A 16694-nucleotide genomic window follows, 5' to 3' on the forward strand; every position below is an offset into this window, starting at 1 on the left:
AACCGGACATGACATTTATAGTTAACGCTGGTTTTAGTAAATTAAAATGTGGTTGATGTTTTAGTGGTTAATGACATTTTATTTTCTAAACTACTTGCCATTTTTAACTGAGAAAATGACTGACAGAATAATCACACTTGTCAACTGTCTGTTGCACCTCTAAGTATCATTATTTTTATGTGCAAATGTGTTTTTTGACTTTTCTATTCAACATCCTGTGTAATTAAGTTTCGATTTTCTTCATTGTTGAGCTATGGGTGTGTATTAAGTTGTAATTAAATTATTTGTATGTATATATATATATATATATATATATATATATATATACATACATACATACATATATATGAATATATACATATATCTCTATATATATATGAATATATACATATCATATCATATATAAAATATACATTTTATATCTGCTATTATAAACGTGTCCCATTTTTATTATTAATCTTTATTATCAAGTTCTTATTGTATATATGTATGTATGGATATTTTTTTAATCATACATTAATGAGCCGTAAAATAAAACTACTTCCTCTTTCCGCGGAAACACAAGGACCCGGAAGTCGTTCTGATTCCGCGGGTCTTTTGGGACAACTCAGTTCCGTAGTACACTGGGTGCAGAAATGGCGGGTAAGTAGTTAAATTCGTCCGTACCTCAGTTGTCCTGTCTTTCATTCACTTAGTCCTTTGCCGATAAATGTGCGTTCGTCCCACTTGAAGCCGACTGGCCGGTCGTGAATCGGATGGTTCTCTGTACAAAACATAGCGAGCTAAGCTAGCTAACGTCACATTGCACTGAGAGCAGTGGGGGCCTGTCTGCAAACATTAGCATGCTATCAGGCTGTCATGGCATGTTGTGTGTTTGTGTGTGTGCACGCAACGCTCGAGTTTTTCAATGAATGGACGTACGTAGGCAGATATTTGTATGGGTGTTGATGCTTTTCCCCAAACGGTATGGGTTTGGTGTTAACTTACTGTTCAAATAGCTGATGCTCCCTTTTCAGAAACGGCTGGCTCTCTTCAATTAAGAGCATGTTTGGTTTGGATTTCGACAGATAAAGAGTGGCTCTCGGTTTTAAATATAGTCATTTGCAGCTTATCTTCACATCAGGTTGTGGAGGTTATGCACAGTTGACGTTTGCTCATGAGAAGCACCTTAACATATCTCTGCAAGTCAGTAAGAGCAAAGAGTTTATCTTATTTCGAGTTTATTCGGAAGGGACAGTGAATGTTAATGAACATTTCAAGAATGTAAACACCAGATTATAGCCAGAGGCTCATTTCCATCTGTTGTCCCCAAAGATGTTACCAGAGGCAAAGACAGAAAAAAACGCCCACATACACCTAGTACATCCATGTACACATGTCAAAGTAGTTCAGCTCATTTGTACACACCCATACAATTCCTTAGTATAGTATTAAAGGTGACTACAATCCTAATTCGATCCTAGCCAGTTTTTCACTGGCTCTCACTCACTCACCTACTGCTTTGTCCTCCTCATGAGAGTCACTGGAGCTGCTGGTGCAAATCCCAGATAACATAGGGGATAACAACCATCCACTCTCACATTCACATAATATGGTCAAGACCGGTTTGTGTGGCCCCGCCAGTTTTTTAGTTGTTTTTTAAGAGTTATATGTGGGGCTAGGGCTGCTCGATTATGGATAAAAACATAATCCCAATTATTTGGGTCAAAATTGAAATCACAATGATTTCAAACGGTTATGACTTGATCTTGAAACAAATTGAATTTATTGCATGTAAAAAAGTGTATTATTGTGCATTGTATACATCCTACCTTACTCACATTATGTCCAATCAATGTCTTTGTTCTATTTTTGCCGATGATGAGTGGGACAGGAAGTTACACTGTTACAACATTAAAAGACTAAAAGCCCCCATTTTGTAATAATAAATTTGTTTCGATTAGTTTGTTTTTGTAGTCGCTTGCGGGCCTTAATTGTAAATGAAACACACATTTCGATTAATTTCACAGCCCTATGTGGGGCATACAGTAAGGCCCCAAAGATGGGGCCAATGCAATGTTAAATTAGGATAAGGGATTATAGGATCCTTCAATATGTTTGATTATCTTCAGCTGCATGTGTTTTCTTTACTGTGTTTGTCAGATTAATAATATCATTAGTTTATTTAGTACAGCACCTTTCATGGAAACACAGTTCTCAAAGTGCATCACAGGAATGATATCTGAAATGAGTAAATATATTCAATAAACAAGCTGTTTAAAAATGAGAATGAAACAGACCATGCAATTAGAAAGGCAAAATATGCAGGCAAGGTATGGACAACACTCAAGATAAACAGTTACTAAAATACTTGTGTTTAACATCAGATCTTCAAATATTAGTCAGCAAATCCTCCATTGATCCAACCTTTTCTCTTGATTTGTCCAGCAAAAATAACAAAAGAGAGTTCTGCTTGTTCAAACAAGCAGCCTTTTTTTTGCATAAAAATGCTGTTAATGTGGATGGTTTTGCAGACAAAATCAAGTGTTTGATAACATGAATCAATACTTTCAGAATGCTTCCACCACAAAATAAACAAATAATTGAATTGAAGAATAAGACATCAGCAGATTAATGAAAGGACAACACAATACATCAGTAGTTGGAGCTCTTGATGAGAGTAAAGATTGTTGACAACATCAAACATGAGAGCGTATTCGTCATCTCTAACAAAACAATTTCCATTGTTATTTAAATTAGTTTGAATGTGCACTGTATGTACAATTTCTTACATTAATTGCTTGACTTCAGCAAGTGTCAACTGTGTTTGGTTCTGTTTTCATTTGACCGTCTATACACAAAGTTGTATTTCTTGATCCTGTTCATATCGGTGTAATCTCTATCTTATAAAGGAATTAATTGCCCACAGTTTACCTTGATTTAAGTATGAGGATGTAAACAATACAGCTGCAGTTCTTATATTTATAATATATTTATATCTTTGTTATATAATGTTTATTTTTTAAGGGGTAAATACCATGGAGAAAAAACTGGCTGAATACAAGTGTGACACAAATGAAGCCATGTGTTTGAAGCTTGGTAAGTTTTTTTGTTTTTTTTAATTTTAACAAATTTTAAATTAATCTGTTATTCATCTATTAACCAAGCACCATCTTTTTTTTCTCTCTCAGTTCGTTTTCCTGAAGATGTTGATGACGATGGCACAACATTCCACCCTGAGTTCACCCACCAAATTTATGGGGATGAGTGAGTATTTTCTTTAGTAGTAATTATCATTACTTGATATAACTAAACAAAATATATCATCCACTAGGCTTGTATGATATCCAAAATTTAATATTGCAACATTAGGCCGCCCAAATGTCACATAGACGCCCACGTCTATCATCCACCCTTTTTGCAAAGACGACAATGTTACCTCAAGTTATGATTAAATATTGTACTCACCCCTCTGAACGAACAAGTTCATGTATATATTATTTTTGAGGTTGTTTTTTGTTACCAGAGCATTGTCAAAATCAACAAAAGCATTTTAGCCGATGTTTGGGCTGTTATTTCATTTTGGGAGAGCAATATTTGTTACACAGTTAGAGAAATATGTCTTTGAAATGACTCGGCACAAATGTTTTGTTAACCGCTTCATAGTTAATAAATCATCTAAAATTACTATAACGGACGACTATTGGTATCTGTTTGTGATATCTGTATTGGACACAAAAAAGTGGTATCGTCTCATTCATTAAGACAGACTTTATGATTAGTTGTAAACATCAATTTACAAATTCAAAATCTTACAACTAATTTATTCTCATCATATTTTCTAAAAGAAAGCATGAATCGAATCGAACAGAATAGAACTTAATTGTCTACCAAGGTGTAAGTCTTTGGCTCACCAACACCAAATCGTAAAAGTTGTAAAAACAAGAGATAGAGATAATAGACAATTGTAAAAAAAAAGAAAAAGTCAGAAAAAAACTGAGGCAGACAGGGTTCAAAGTGAAGTTTGTTGTGTGTCAATGGACATGTGCATGTTATTTTTGTTTTAAAAGGCTACAGAGGGTCACTTTATTGTCCTAATGTGCTGCACAAGAGAGGCATTACTATTGATCATGTACAAGATGAAATTGTTGGCAGTGACACCTGTGTCTGTGTTTGGGCTTACAGCAGCATGTCGTTATGCTCCAAATTGCATTTCCAAATTAGTCAAAACTAGGATTGGTTATTTTTGCTCTTGCTGCAATCAGCTCAAAGGGAACTTGGTAATTGGGGCATTAATTATTCCAGCAAGTGCAATTGCTAGTAAAGCTCAATCACACATTGCATAATGATGAAATCTACTGTGCTACAAAATGCCAGCAATGTGGTGGTGAATGAAACTATGCAATGAAGTTAAATGGCCAGTCCTGCAGTAAACATGAATCATCTATTCAAGATTTATGATCAATTTTATTTACTAAGAATAATCAGGTATTTGTTTTTTTTGTCCCTCTGATATTTATTCAGTGACAACACATCACATAAAGCAGTTGTTTTATTGTTGCTTTTCCAAGTCACTGATAATCAAAATAAATGTACAACTTAAAGAGTTTTATTAATTTCACTTTCACAATCACTTTGTCTACAGTGAGGTTGCTTTTGGATACAAAGGTCTTCAGATTCAGCTCTTCTACACTGCTGGAAACCTGAGCACCCTCTTCAAAGTGAAATACTCCTCGAAAGTTACTGAGGAGTTTGATTGTGTGGAGGTAGGACATGCATTTCTTTTTTCATAAAATGTCACCTCTTTTTTGGAAAAAAATGGAATAAGGGAACAGTCAAATATGCTTAAAACACACCAGGTCACTGTGTTTGAAGTAAAGCACCGCTATGTCCTCATTAGAGAGTTAAAAGACGTCAAGTCAAAAGCTGGCTATGATTGCCATGCGACTTTAAGTTTATCTTTAATGTCACCATACCTGAATCCAACTGAATAATCATATAGCGGACACTTTTTTCTAAGAGTTCAGTGTTGGCTTTCTTGTCGTGCTCTTGCTTATTGATTGAACAGAGTCTGCTCTGCTCATTCACTGCTGTGTGGTTTCGAGCTACTACCTGCTGCCGGCAGCAGAGGAGCACAGTGCTTAACAAGCAAGAAAGCAAGCAAGCAAGCAGCAGCTCCACATCTGAGACATTTTATTGACGAAAGACGCATTTTCAAAATCCTACGATCATGCTATTTGTTGTGGTGAACCAAAATCATGATTTCAGCCCTAGCGTACACCAAACATGTTACATTAGCAGAAACACGCCAGCCCCACAGTAAAGCCTGGTAATAGCAGCCATTTTCTGAAATTGGAGTGGAGAGATTAACTCACTGTTCACCCAGGACTACGTCCCTGTACATGAATCGAACCTCATTGTGAAGTTGACAGACAACATCATATTGGTCAGTCTGATTCAGAGACTGACAGAGTCAGAAGACACTGTGACAAGTGAACCACCTCCATCACAAAGACTGCTGCAGGACGCCTGTAGCTTGGATAACACGAGCAAACGTGTGTAGCTTAGCCTGTAGCCGACTATCGCTAATGCTAAACAACAGAACAAGCACACAAAGACAGTTTTTACGGTTTGTAAATATTGTAATATACGTATTGTTGGCACTGCTCCTTCCTTTAGGTGAAGTTTGGTGCTGTGTCTTACTTTGTATTGCCCGAAGTTTGTGTAGCAATCCTCCGTGAAGTGGTTGCCGCATACATGGAGATATTTGGGAAATCTAGTAGGGATATTCCTATCAAAAATTAACGACATCCACTGAGCTTCTCTTTGCTCATGGGTGGAGAGCTTGTGGAGTGTCTGGTATTGTTTATCACAACCCAGAACAGAGCAAACACTCACTGAACCTTTTTTCACCATGTTCTCAACTGAAAAGCTCAGCAACTACAACAAGTAGTAGTTTTTCTTCTTCTAAGGTTGAAAGTACGTCACCGGATGTGCCCGGACTAGGAGGCGCTGCTGTTTAGAGGAGTGGTGAAATTCGCCAATGACGTAATTAGTCAATGGAAGTGCCTTTCCGCTTTGCAGAGCTCAGGAAAACAATCAAACACTGCACTCTCAGCAGTGGCTGAACTGATTGTTATAGACTTTTAGGGCTTCATAGACGAGGTAATGACGCAGGTAAGCACAAAAACGCAGCGTTAATTGGCGCTTCCGGGCTATGGCCTTTTTAAGGAAAGCTCTGCTTTCTACCAGAACTCTAACAAACTTCTACAGATGCACCACCGAGTTCATCCTAACAGCTGCATCACAGTGTGGCACAGCAATTACACTGCAGCTGATAGGAGGGCCCAAAACATAATTTCGTGCCCACCTCCCCTCCATCACAAACATAGCCAGAAAACGGATCCAGAGAAAAGATCCTAGCATCATAAAAGAGTAGTTCCACTCCAGACTCAGACTTCTCTCTGCTCCCCTCAGTAAGGAGGTACAGGAGCCTCCGCTCCCCAACCGTAAGACTGAAGAACAGCTTCTTTCACACAGCTGTCAGTCTCAGTTTTAACTCGTCTGGATCAGACAAAAACACAATTTCACAAGCTCTCAGGAACTGGACTAAAGTTCATTCAAGTAATCACTGAATATTTAATTTATAAATACCACCTTGTGTATACATAATATGTGTATGTACATATGTATATATTTGCACCTTTCTGCACCACATTTATCTGGACTATTGATTATTTATATATGTACACTGTGACTAGCACTTCGGATTGGATGCCAACCTTCATTTCATTGCACTGTACATGTTCTGCACTTTTAAATGAGAATAAAGTTGAATCTAATTGGGGGAAGACAGGGTTTTAAAACACATTTGGTGTTTCTAATATTTTCCTAATTGTGTCTAGCCTATGTACACTACAATGGAACGAAGATTAAACATGACATCCATCCAACTATAGTGCTTATCCTTTGAAGGCTATGGCTATAGCTGTAGTTGATCCCAGGTGACATTTTGTTCAAGGCGGGGAGGACCCTGCACTGCCTGTATGATTTATTTACAATATTGTATTTAAATAGTCCTTTTGTCTAAACTGCTCTCTTATCTCTGCTGTGACTCAGTATTGTATAGTAGTTAACATTGTTGTTAATCTGAAGATTACAAAAGGAGTTTTAATGTATTTTGAGTGTAGTCGGGTAACAGTTAGTTTTCAAAACCCTGTTTCACATATAATTTGTTTTTGAAAGCTAACACTGGCAAAAGTGAAAATTGCTGGGATTTAATATTATTTGTCAAACACGCTGAAAGTCAGTAATGACACATCAGCACATTATATGTAATTATTAATCTGAAGTTTAGTAAATCAAAGTCTAAACTATGACAGACAAACACCAGGGTGCTTCATAGAGTAGCTACAACATCACTTTGTGACAAAACATTTTTAGTTGGATTTCTGAAAATACTTGTTTGTGGTAGTTTTTCGTTTCTTCACTTACTGAAGTAACTCAAACCCTCTCTTGTTGGTGATATTCCTGTAAGAGATCGCCTTTTTTGTTGGACTAAATCTCATCCCACCATGATCCTTTGTGTCGATGAAAACTAATCCTTCTCCTCCCTGCTGGAAGGGTAGGGTTTTAAATATGTCTGAACATGGGGTCTAATATGAAACATTGATTTTCAGAGGTTTGTGTGATTCAATCAGCAGGGAGAGTAATGAGACATGGTTGGATATCTTGTATATACATTTCCAGGATAGAATTGGTGTTCAAATAATCAATTATAAGTCTGATTGTCTGTGAAATATTTTTACTTAAACAACAGTTAGTTTATATAACAACTGATTATTTAATGAATCAGTCAGATAATGACTTCTTATGTTAGTGTTCATTTGAGAGTAGCACTGCTTGGCACGTACAACCTTCTACCTTTTTGTAGCTGCTATACTTACATATAAAACAGCTACTGTTTTGACAAAAACAAAGTCAAGCAAAATACTCATCCTGATTTATCCTTCTCAAAAGGGTCACTGGCATCTTTGCATATTTCCTGAAATTGTAAATGCAAAAAAATGTGTAGAATGCAATTCTTAAATTCTTGTTGTTTTTTTGTAGACTGATTCAAATGCATGTCCAGATCAGATGTTTTGGTCCCAGAGTATCTGCCAATACAGAGTCCTGATCTGATACTTGTATTTCATAGATAATGCAGTACACCATTTAAAGAATGAAATAAAAATAATAATAGTGTAAAATAAATAGTAGTCCTGACTGATGTTTAAAGAGAAAGAACAGACTACTGCTGTGAGGCTGCAGGTACTGCTGGTAGAGGTAGGAGGGCGGGGCTGTAGTTCAACCAGCACTGTGTTTGTGTACACGTGTCAGTAGACTGTGACCAAAATGGTGAAAATGTCTCTTGTTGGTCTGTTAGTTTGATACATATATTTATAAACGTATGTATTCTGTGCAAACACTGGCAGGTGTTTGTGTTGTAAACTCAAGTTATAGTGACATTCACCATCTTTGGTCCCCACACTGCAGCAGACTGGGCAAAGAGGACAGCACAAACCCGAGTGGATCAAAAACAAGCCATCTTATTAAAATATAACCAATTATATCCAGCGCATGTAATGTGCAATAAACTCCACTGTGGTTCTGCTCCAAATAAAGCAATGCTAAGCAAAGCTGAGCTACATGAAGGACCTGATCACTGTTAGTAAAGTAGCTGACAGCTGGTGTAGGGTGGTCTGGTCAGGGAAATTGCTGATCTCTGATCATTAAAAAAAAAAAAGAAAAGAAAAAAAAAGGGTGCAGGTCAGCTCTGATCTAATACTTGACATCGGGGCATTCTTAAACCTCACTCTCTGTTGTAAATAACCTGTGGACAGACTTAAATCATGGAAAAAAACACATAACAGTGATGGTTCTGTTCAGGGTGATGAGTGAGCACCACATCACTTACATCTCTGGTAGCTCCAAAAAAAAAAGCCACCAATTTACTGTTTTTAAACATAAAAAGAGCCATTAGACTTTCAGGGAACATGGATTGACGCTGATATTTGAACTGAAACGTGGCGGCTGCCTCACTGTCTCTGTGCCACTACTTAGTGTGCAGTGTTGACCCCCGAGTGTTCACCTTGTTAAGGGTTTGAGTGCAGCTGGTGTAGAGGTAGGGAGTGAGGGAGCAGCAGAGTTCAGGCTGCATCTGAAGAGTGTTTGTCTCTGAGTGCATGGGGATGGTCGGGGTGCGGTGCAGCTGGTGAGAGAAGAGAGCAAGAGACGAGGGGAGGCAGACATGGAGTTTATGCAGCTGCCATGTTGATACAAGTCTCTAATCAAATATCACCTTCTCTCCTTTCAAATTATCTCAAAAACACGTGCTACTGGACATCCCATTGAAAAACACTGAAAGTAATGCCAGAGCCTTAGTGCACATGGGCTGGACATCGCTGAGTCTTTGTAGTGGTTAAATGTTGAAATATAAATATATTTATTGGTTAAAAAATCTAAATTAATTCTTGACAAAAATTAATGAATTGGAAAATGACTGTGAATTTTAAATGTGGTGTCATATTTGAATACGATCGAACTGATTAAATAATACAACAAAACAAATTAGATAGTTTGTTGTCCCTTTGTTCTTATTGTTAAAAATCAAAGACATTAACAAAATGTTCTAAAGGCAGATTGTTAAGTCATATTCATGCCAAACTAAGGCATCTATTATGGGAGGCTGTGCAATTCAGTGTCTAGTATGCAGGAGAGTGCCAGGGACAAAGGGACTTGTTTGTCCTTGGCCTTTTAAGTATGCTCCTTGTTCCTTAGAAATGTGGCTGAACAATTACAATGGTTAAGAGGCATTCAGCTGCAGGTGCATTACTTCCAGTTAGATATTAGCTGATGTCTGAAAGGGGGAATTAGCAGTATGTTGTATTAGCCTTTTGTAGTGCATTTTGCTCAGACCTTCTTCATTTCCCAGTTTTTCAATGCAGAGCAGCAAGGGTCTCTGTGCCGAAATAATGCCCATCACACATGTAAATGGTGTGAATGGGCTGCTCAGCAAAGTGTTCTCATGTCAATCCTTGTGGAAATGGATACAATGCAAACATTACAGCTGAACTAACCACACGTTGCACTGAGTAAAAAGTCTAAGGGTAGGCTCCCTTTGTCTCTGGGGCTCTTTGAAAATGTAGGGGCAAATTCATTTGATTGGGTTCACTTGGCAGGATTAGAGGAGAGGCCTCTTTTATGGATGCCCAATGGTTTGTTAAGTTGAGATCAATTCATAAGGTTGTATTTCCCAGTGAGAAGCAGAAATGCTTTTATTGTGGCAACTTCATCACATATTCATGGTTTAACATAAGCAGTAAATGTACTGATTTAAGTGGTCTTTTCCCAGGAAGGGGGGGGGGCACAGCTTTGGTCTCTGCTCAGCTGACAGTTTTAATTGCCTAATGGTTTTCTTTTGATCGGCACAAAACATATATTCTTCCACTTTCATTTAGCGCCGTGTCTTTCTACTGTATGTCTGGCTTTTATCCATCTGATATTTTTGTTGCGTTGCTAAATCAATTCACATTTTGTTATCCAGTCTGATGATGTTGAAGGGAAGATCCGGGAAATTGTTCCCGCTGGGTTCACCTGCAACACGGACGACTTCATCTCCCTGCTGGAGAAAGAGGCTAATTTCAAACCCTTTGGCACCCTGCTTCACACCTACACAGTCCACAACGAGGAGGCCGGGGAACTCACGTACCAGATCCACAAGGTATGTTAGGATGTAAAAGTTTTTCTTTTTTCTTTTTGTAGTTAAACAGATCGTTAGAGGTAGAGATGAGATTACGTTCTAAACCATGGCAAACATTTCTTTTTGTTGTTTTTGTCCCAGGCTGATATCAGCTGCCCGGGATTCCAAGAGTATCACGAGCGCCTGCAGACCTTCCTCATGTGGTTCATAGAGACAGCGAGTTTCATCGACACAGACGACGATCGTTGGGACTTCTTTCTTGTGTGAGTGCCCTCCTTAATTGACATCAAACCCCCCCCACCTTCCTTCAACCACCTCCCTTCGTTCACCCACCCCTATGCTGAAGCTTTATTGTGTCATTGAAAAACAAAGCACCCTTTTGAGGCGCTTGTGACCAATTACCAGGCCAGTTTGATTATATTTCCCCCTGTAGGAGAATTGTTGATCAGGCAAGAGCTTCCTTTGTGCCAAAAGCCCTTTTCAGATTTTTCAGGGGCAAGAGCTGAATTGAATACTGTTGTCTTTTGAAACACTGGACAATATCTTAACAGTAAAAAGAGCCTCTGCCAGTGTTTTCTTTACCCTGGCACCTATTAATACTGACAATGGGGAAAATAGACTGAAGTGATTTTGAGGAGCTCAGTCCCTCCTCCAGCTCCTTCTCTTCCTCTAAGTTGCAGTACTCCAATTAAGTGCATAATGTATTCAGGTTGTAGCAGGTGTACCAATCGGGCCCTGGCTACTCTAACATGCTGACGTTGTGGGGGTGAAGGGTGGGCACGAGAATAGAGAGGCTCAAATGGTCACTGGATGGGAGTGTGCCTGTAATTGACCTATTTGCCTTTGTGTTTTATCCGCAGATTCGAAAAGTACAATAAAGATGGGGAGACTCTCTACGCAACTGTTGGCTACATGACAGTTTATAATTACTACGTGTACCCAGACAAAACCCGACCACGTGTAAGGTAATTGCTGGGGCAGCACGTGCCTTCCCATTCTTTTGTCTGAAAAGGGAGTGGAAAATTATACATTTCTTTATCCTCTCCCCAAAGAGCCCAAATTACTGGCTTATATACCCAACCATTCAGCCAGATTTAGTTTCATTACCAAACCAGGATGATTTATATCTGTAAACAACTTTATAGATAAGCTTTTGATGTGATGTGATTTGATTTGATGCATTAATGGGTCACGGTAACAATCTATTAAATCCTGCTTTCAGTCAAAGATTTTCTGTTCCAGCTCAGTCTGTAGTTTTTGAACTAACCTTTTTCCTCATTGGCCTTATGTTTATATCTCTCTCTGCCCTTTAACTAAAAAGCCAAATGCTGGTTTTGCCTCCATTCCAAGGAGAGGGTCATGGAGCCCAGCTCCTGGAGGCGGTGCACAGATTTTATTGCAGCCTTTCCAAGGTGCAAGACATCACAGGTGAGCGTCTTTACTTTATGGAAGAAGGTAAAGAAAGTAATTCAATCTAAGGCCCCTGTTTCATCTGCAAATAGTTTGAATGATTTTTCTCTGTAGTTGAATCCAGGGGTGAGTTAATTTTGAAGGGCTGGCATGTACACCACAATATTCTGAAGCTCTATTGAATCTAGCCGCCTCGAATGGTTTGTATAAAGACAGTGGATGAATACTAAACGGGCATCTCAGCCCTTTTTCTGTCACACAGGAATCCTTTAAAAAACAACTTAAAAAATATTTGTTAATTTCTTTACCTCAATTCAAAGCAAAGTTTTGAAAACATTCAAATGTCTGTTTTTATAGCCATAGTTTATAGACTGCTCCCTAAAAACACACTTGCTACTTTGTTACATTTGTAAGGACACTCGTTGACATAATGCATTCCCTAGCCTCTTACTCAAACCTCAACCATCACAACTAAATGCCTAAACCCAATCCTAAAACCAAGTCTTAATCCTTAGAAGCCCTTTGAAGATGGTTCAAGTATTTTGAACCAAAATTAGTGAATGGGCTCCATGTGTCTATTTCAAATGAACTGAAAAGTATAAATTGACACTGCTAACGTATTTAAATTATATGCGGTTGTTTTTTTTTTTTAGCTGAAGACCCTTCTGAGAGTTATGTGAAGCTGAGAGACTATGTGCTGGTCAAGCTTTGCCAAGGCCTTCCATCCTTCGCTGTGGACAAGCTGCGCCTTGGCTTCTCAGCTGACATGTACAAAGAGGCCCAAGACAAGCTGAAAATCAACAAGGTGATACATGAGGATGCAACTAATGTCTGTTTCTTTCAATTAACCATAAATGGAGACTAAAAATGTCAGAAATACTTTACTTCCAGATGCTTATTTAGTTCAACAAAACCCAACATAGTTGCCTTTTTCCCCACCTGTTCTTGTTGGTTTAAAAAAACAAAAAAAAAACGCTTTCTCCTATGGATCTCAGTTTGCTGCTTTGCATACAAATTTTGTTCTCCGCCAGTTCCTTTAGCTACTTAAAGCAGTAAATCTTTAAAAGGACAAAGTTGTGACTTACCATGAGAAAACATTGCTGTTTGTACAGATATGTTAGAAGCCTGATTTATCATTCACTCTAAATAGCTTGCGATTTCCTGTAGCCATTGTGCTGTGAAATGAGTAAGGTTCCTGTTGAGGCATAATGATGTACATTAAAAATAATTATATGGAAAAAAGGTTTTGATTTTGTTGGTTTTTTTCTTTTTCCTTCTACAGAAACATGCAAGACGAGTGTACGAAATTCTGCGCCTTAGAGCCACAGACATGAGCGATGAAGAAAAAGCAAAGGAGTACCGTCTGGAGGTGAAGAAGAGGCTATTTGGTCCATACAGGGTGAGGTTTTAATCTGTAAACCTGCAAAGCAGTGTACCATGTATGATGATGTGCAGTGATGCAGTCTCAGTGAAAGATCTGAATGTCAAACTGTCAAACAAGAATGCTGTGGTGCAGCCTGCTTCCTTTTTGTCAGCATAACATTACAGCTTTTCAGTGTGGGAAGCAAAACGTCCCATGTGCAGCAGACACTTGTTTATTACGTTACCCTTTTAAAACATCAATAACTGATCTTGTGGAAATTGATAGATTATTAGTGCCATACTGTTACAGTCACAGTAGGGCACACCTGCTGCTACCGGAGCGTTTTCTTTTTCTTTTCACACCCAAGTCTGGATTTGCATGAAAGTGTGTGTAAAGTACTTTGTCAATAAGCTTCTTCGATTCAGACTTGTGTAGTTTTGTTATTGCAGCACATTTGGAACGTCATCAGAAAAACTGCAATTGCCTATTTATTATTCTCTCGCGTTTTTCTGGGAAAGTTGTCTTTCAGTGTGACAGATTTAAGAACCATGAGCTTCTCTTGATTGTCTTTCACCAGACCTGACAGTGGGAAATACTGCCTCGGTCTGTGTGCTCCAGCAGAACACCCCTGCATCCTGTTTGCTTATGACGTTTCATATTTGAGCTGCTCGCCAAGACTTCACATATCAGCCATTAGAGACTGTGCTGTCAGTGGGAGAACCACGGAAAAAAAAAAAGTCAGTGTCTGACATGGAAAAGACCCTTGTGATGGGGGGGGGGGCAGGAATTTCTTTGGTGGGTGGCAAGAAAATATCTGGTGACCAGATGCAGACCATTTTTTTCTTCCCTGAGGAGATGTGGTGTGTAGTTAGTTGAGCAGCAGAGACTGCTGCACTGTGAGATTATACATTTCTGCTTGTTCCTTCAAGTTCCCAAATGACTGTGTTTGCATGCATATGCATGCAAGCAGCAAACTGAGCGCTTGTGCATCCGTGTCCAGTACTGATCAGCCCTCTGGTCTCTCTATAAATGCTTATCTACTAGGCTTACAAATAGAAAATAGAAGGCTTAGAAATTGTATTTGTAGTATAGCTTTATATGCTGCTGTAGGAAATAAACAAACTGCTTATAACAGTATTTCTTCTTTGTGTTCATGTTGTGCAGAAGAATCAGAGGGAGCTGACAAAAATGAGAAAGTGCCTGCGGCCGGAGGAGATGGTGTCCCACATGGGTCAGATGGACACTAAGACGCAGCACGAGGAGCTGGAGAAGAGTTATCAGGTCGTTGTGGAAGACTACAGGAGAATCATAGAGAGGCTTGCAACACACGCTTAGACGCGGCTGGCCTGGAGTCCACCCTCTTCACATTCAGGTGGTGTGTCCTGTCTGTACAAAGCCCACATCATCACAGACTTTAGCTGTGACTGAGAGGAAAACTCTGAGGAAACCACTGAATTAATTCAGGAGTATTCCAAATGTATAGAAACCGGTGTAGCAGTGATAGGTCCCCAGTGGAAAAGGCCTGTTTCCCAGCTGAGGTTGATACAGTTGGTGAGCGATGCACGCGAGATGACTTCCTGTCACCTGTCTCGCGTGTTTAATCACATTGTGTGGCATTTAATGATATGTAGTGTTTCACAGCTGAAAGAAGGTCCACGGTCATGCAGAGACGCCTCGCTTTTCTCCATTACAGACATTTTTTAAGGATAACCGACAAAACAAAACACTTTTGTGATAACAGTCCCCAATGTGTCTGAAGCGCTTCGTATTGAAAATTAAAAAAAAAGAAAAAAAAAAGGTTTTGTATATTCCTCAAATGGTGAGTCTTATTGAATCGAGGAAAATAAAATGGCAGATCTTGTTTTTTTTTGTCATTTATGGTGTAATTTATTTTAGAATTTTGAGGATGTGGATTCTGTATATTTAATGAGACACAATATTCTATAACAATACTGTTTTAGAGATTTGAGGGTGACTTGCATACATATTAGCATGCAGTTTTACTAGCACAAACATGAAGTTGCCATAAACAGAATTTAAATACTGTATATTGTTATTTTTTTAGAGTTTATTCTCTGAGAACCAAGAATATCCATTCCAAATTTCGTAGACATGTAGATCAAAAAACTTTAACAGGATTCCTCCATGACTTTGAGGACCTGGTGATACTGTTGCTTCATCATTGGTCCTAACCCAAAAACATTTGTTTACAAGTCTTAATATTTATATTAGCGGAAATACTAACTACACCAGGGATTTTGAGGCCTTTGAGTGTTTTGGATCGTGTGTGCTGTTGGCCTCTTTACAGAACCAGAGGTTTTTCCACTTCGAGACACGGTGGTTGGCCAAGGAAACTCGGTGTGGCATATGCTTACTTCCTTTTGCAATTTGAAGATTTCCAGCAGTGCTGTCAGTATTGGCAGAAACCTGTGGGACCCAGGTACACCCATCTATTTTCCAGAGGAGTCTGGCCTGAAGTGGTCTTCATGGAAGAGATGCAGCCAAAAAACCAATCATCCGACGTGGAAACAAGTCCAAGTAACTAAAATATGCACCAACACATAAGTGGGGGTGCAGAAAAATGGCAGCAAGTGCTCTGGACTGATGAGTCAAAATTTGAAATGTTTGGCTGTAGCAGAAGGCAGTTTGTTCACCGAAAGACTGGAGAGTGGTACAATATTGACTATCTGCAGGAAATGGTGAAGGACAGCAACCCTAAACATACAGCCTTTGTCATAAAGAACTATCTTCACAACAATCTCCAACAGGAACAAGAATAAGGAGTCCTGGAAGCGATGGTATGTGCCGCACAGAGCCCTGGTCTACGACGGCCTACATCCACATAAGCTCCAGGATAAGCTCTTGAAGGTTTTTGGGACAAATTCCTGCCGAGTTCCTTCAAAAACTGCATGCAAGTGTTGAGAAGAATTGATGCTGTTTTGAAGGCAAAGGGTGGTCACGCCAAATATTGATTGGAGTTAGATTTGTTTTCTGTTCAGTCACTGCATTTTGTGAATTTACAGCTTTTTCCCACACCCGCCTAAAACCTAATACCCGGCAAACAAGTTTACCTGACCATTCTGATTTAATTACACCTGCTCCTGCCAGCCTCACCTTAGTCGTATTATGTAAATAAGAACTTGTACTTGTGCAGACTTTTTTTCCCAGGATGATACTGTTGTTCTAATACAAATACAAATT

At 38.9% G+C, this 16694-nt stretch overlaps 1 protein-coding gene across 1 annotated transcript; it reads left to right on the forward strand.

The window, feature by feature from the left end:
• The first annotated feature begins 558 nt into the window (after positions 1-558).
• On the forward strand, positions 559-15354 carry hat1 (histone acetyltransferase 1). The gene is made up of 11 exons (XM_058652327.1): positions 559-642; positions 3007-3078; positions 3171-3246; positions 4625-4745; positions 10565-10741; positions 10862-10983; positions 11581-11685; positions 12042-12148; positions 12784-12935; positions 13413-13529; positions 14658-15354. Exons 1-11 carry the CDS (start codon positions 636-638, stop codon positions 14826-14828), a joined length of 1227 nt encoding a protein of 408 aa, XP_058508310.1. The 5' UTR covers positions 559-635; the 3' UTR covers positions 14829-15354.
• Positions 15355-16694: the final 1340 nt, after the last annotated feature.

Source organism: Solea solea, chromosome 2 (genome assembly GCF_958295425.1).
Source record: "Solea solea chromosome 2, fSolSol10.1, whole genome shotgun sequence".
Taxonomy (NCBI): Eukaryota; Metazoa; Chordata; class Actinopteri; order Pleuronectiformes; family Soleidae; genus Solea; species Solea solea.

Excerpts from the sequence above, each read along its gene's own strand:
- hat1 (XM_058652327.1), top strand. Across the intron at positions 10,984-11,580 it reads CGTTGGGACTTCTTTCTTGT|ATTCGAAAAGTACAATAAAG; the intron begins GTGAGTGCCCTC and ends TTTTATCCGCAG. Across the intron at positions 11,686-12,041 it reads AAAACCCGACCACGTGTAAG|CCAAATGCTGGTTTTGCCTC; the intron begins GTAATTGCTGGG and ends TTAACTAAAAAG.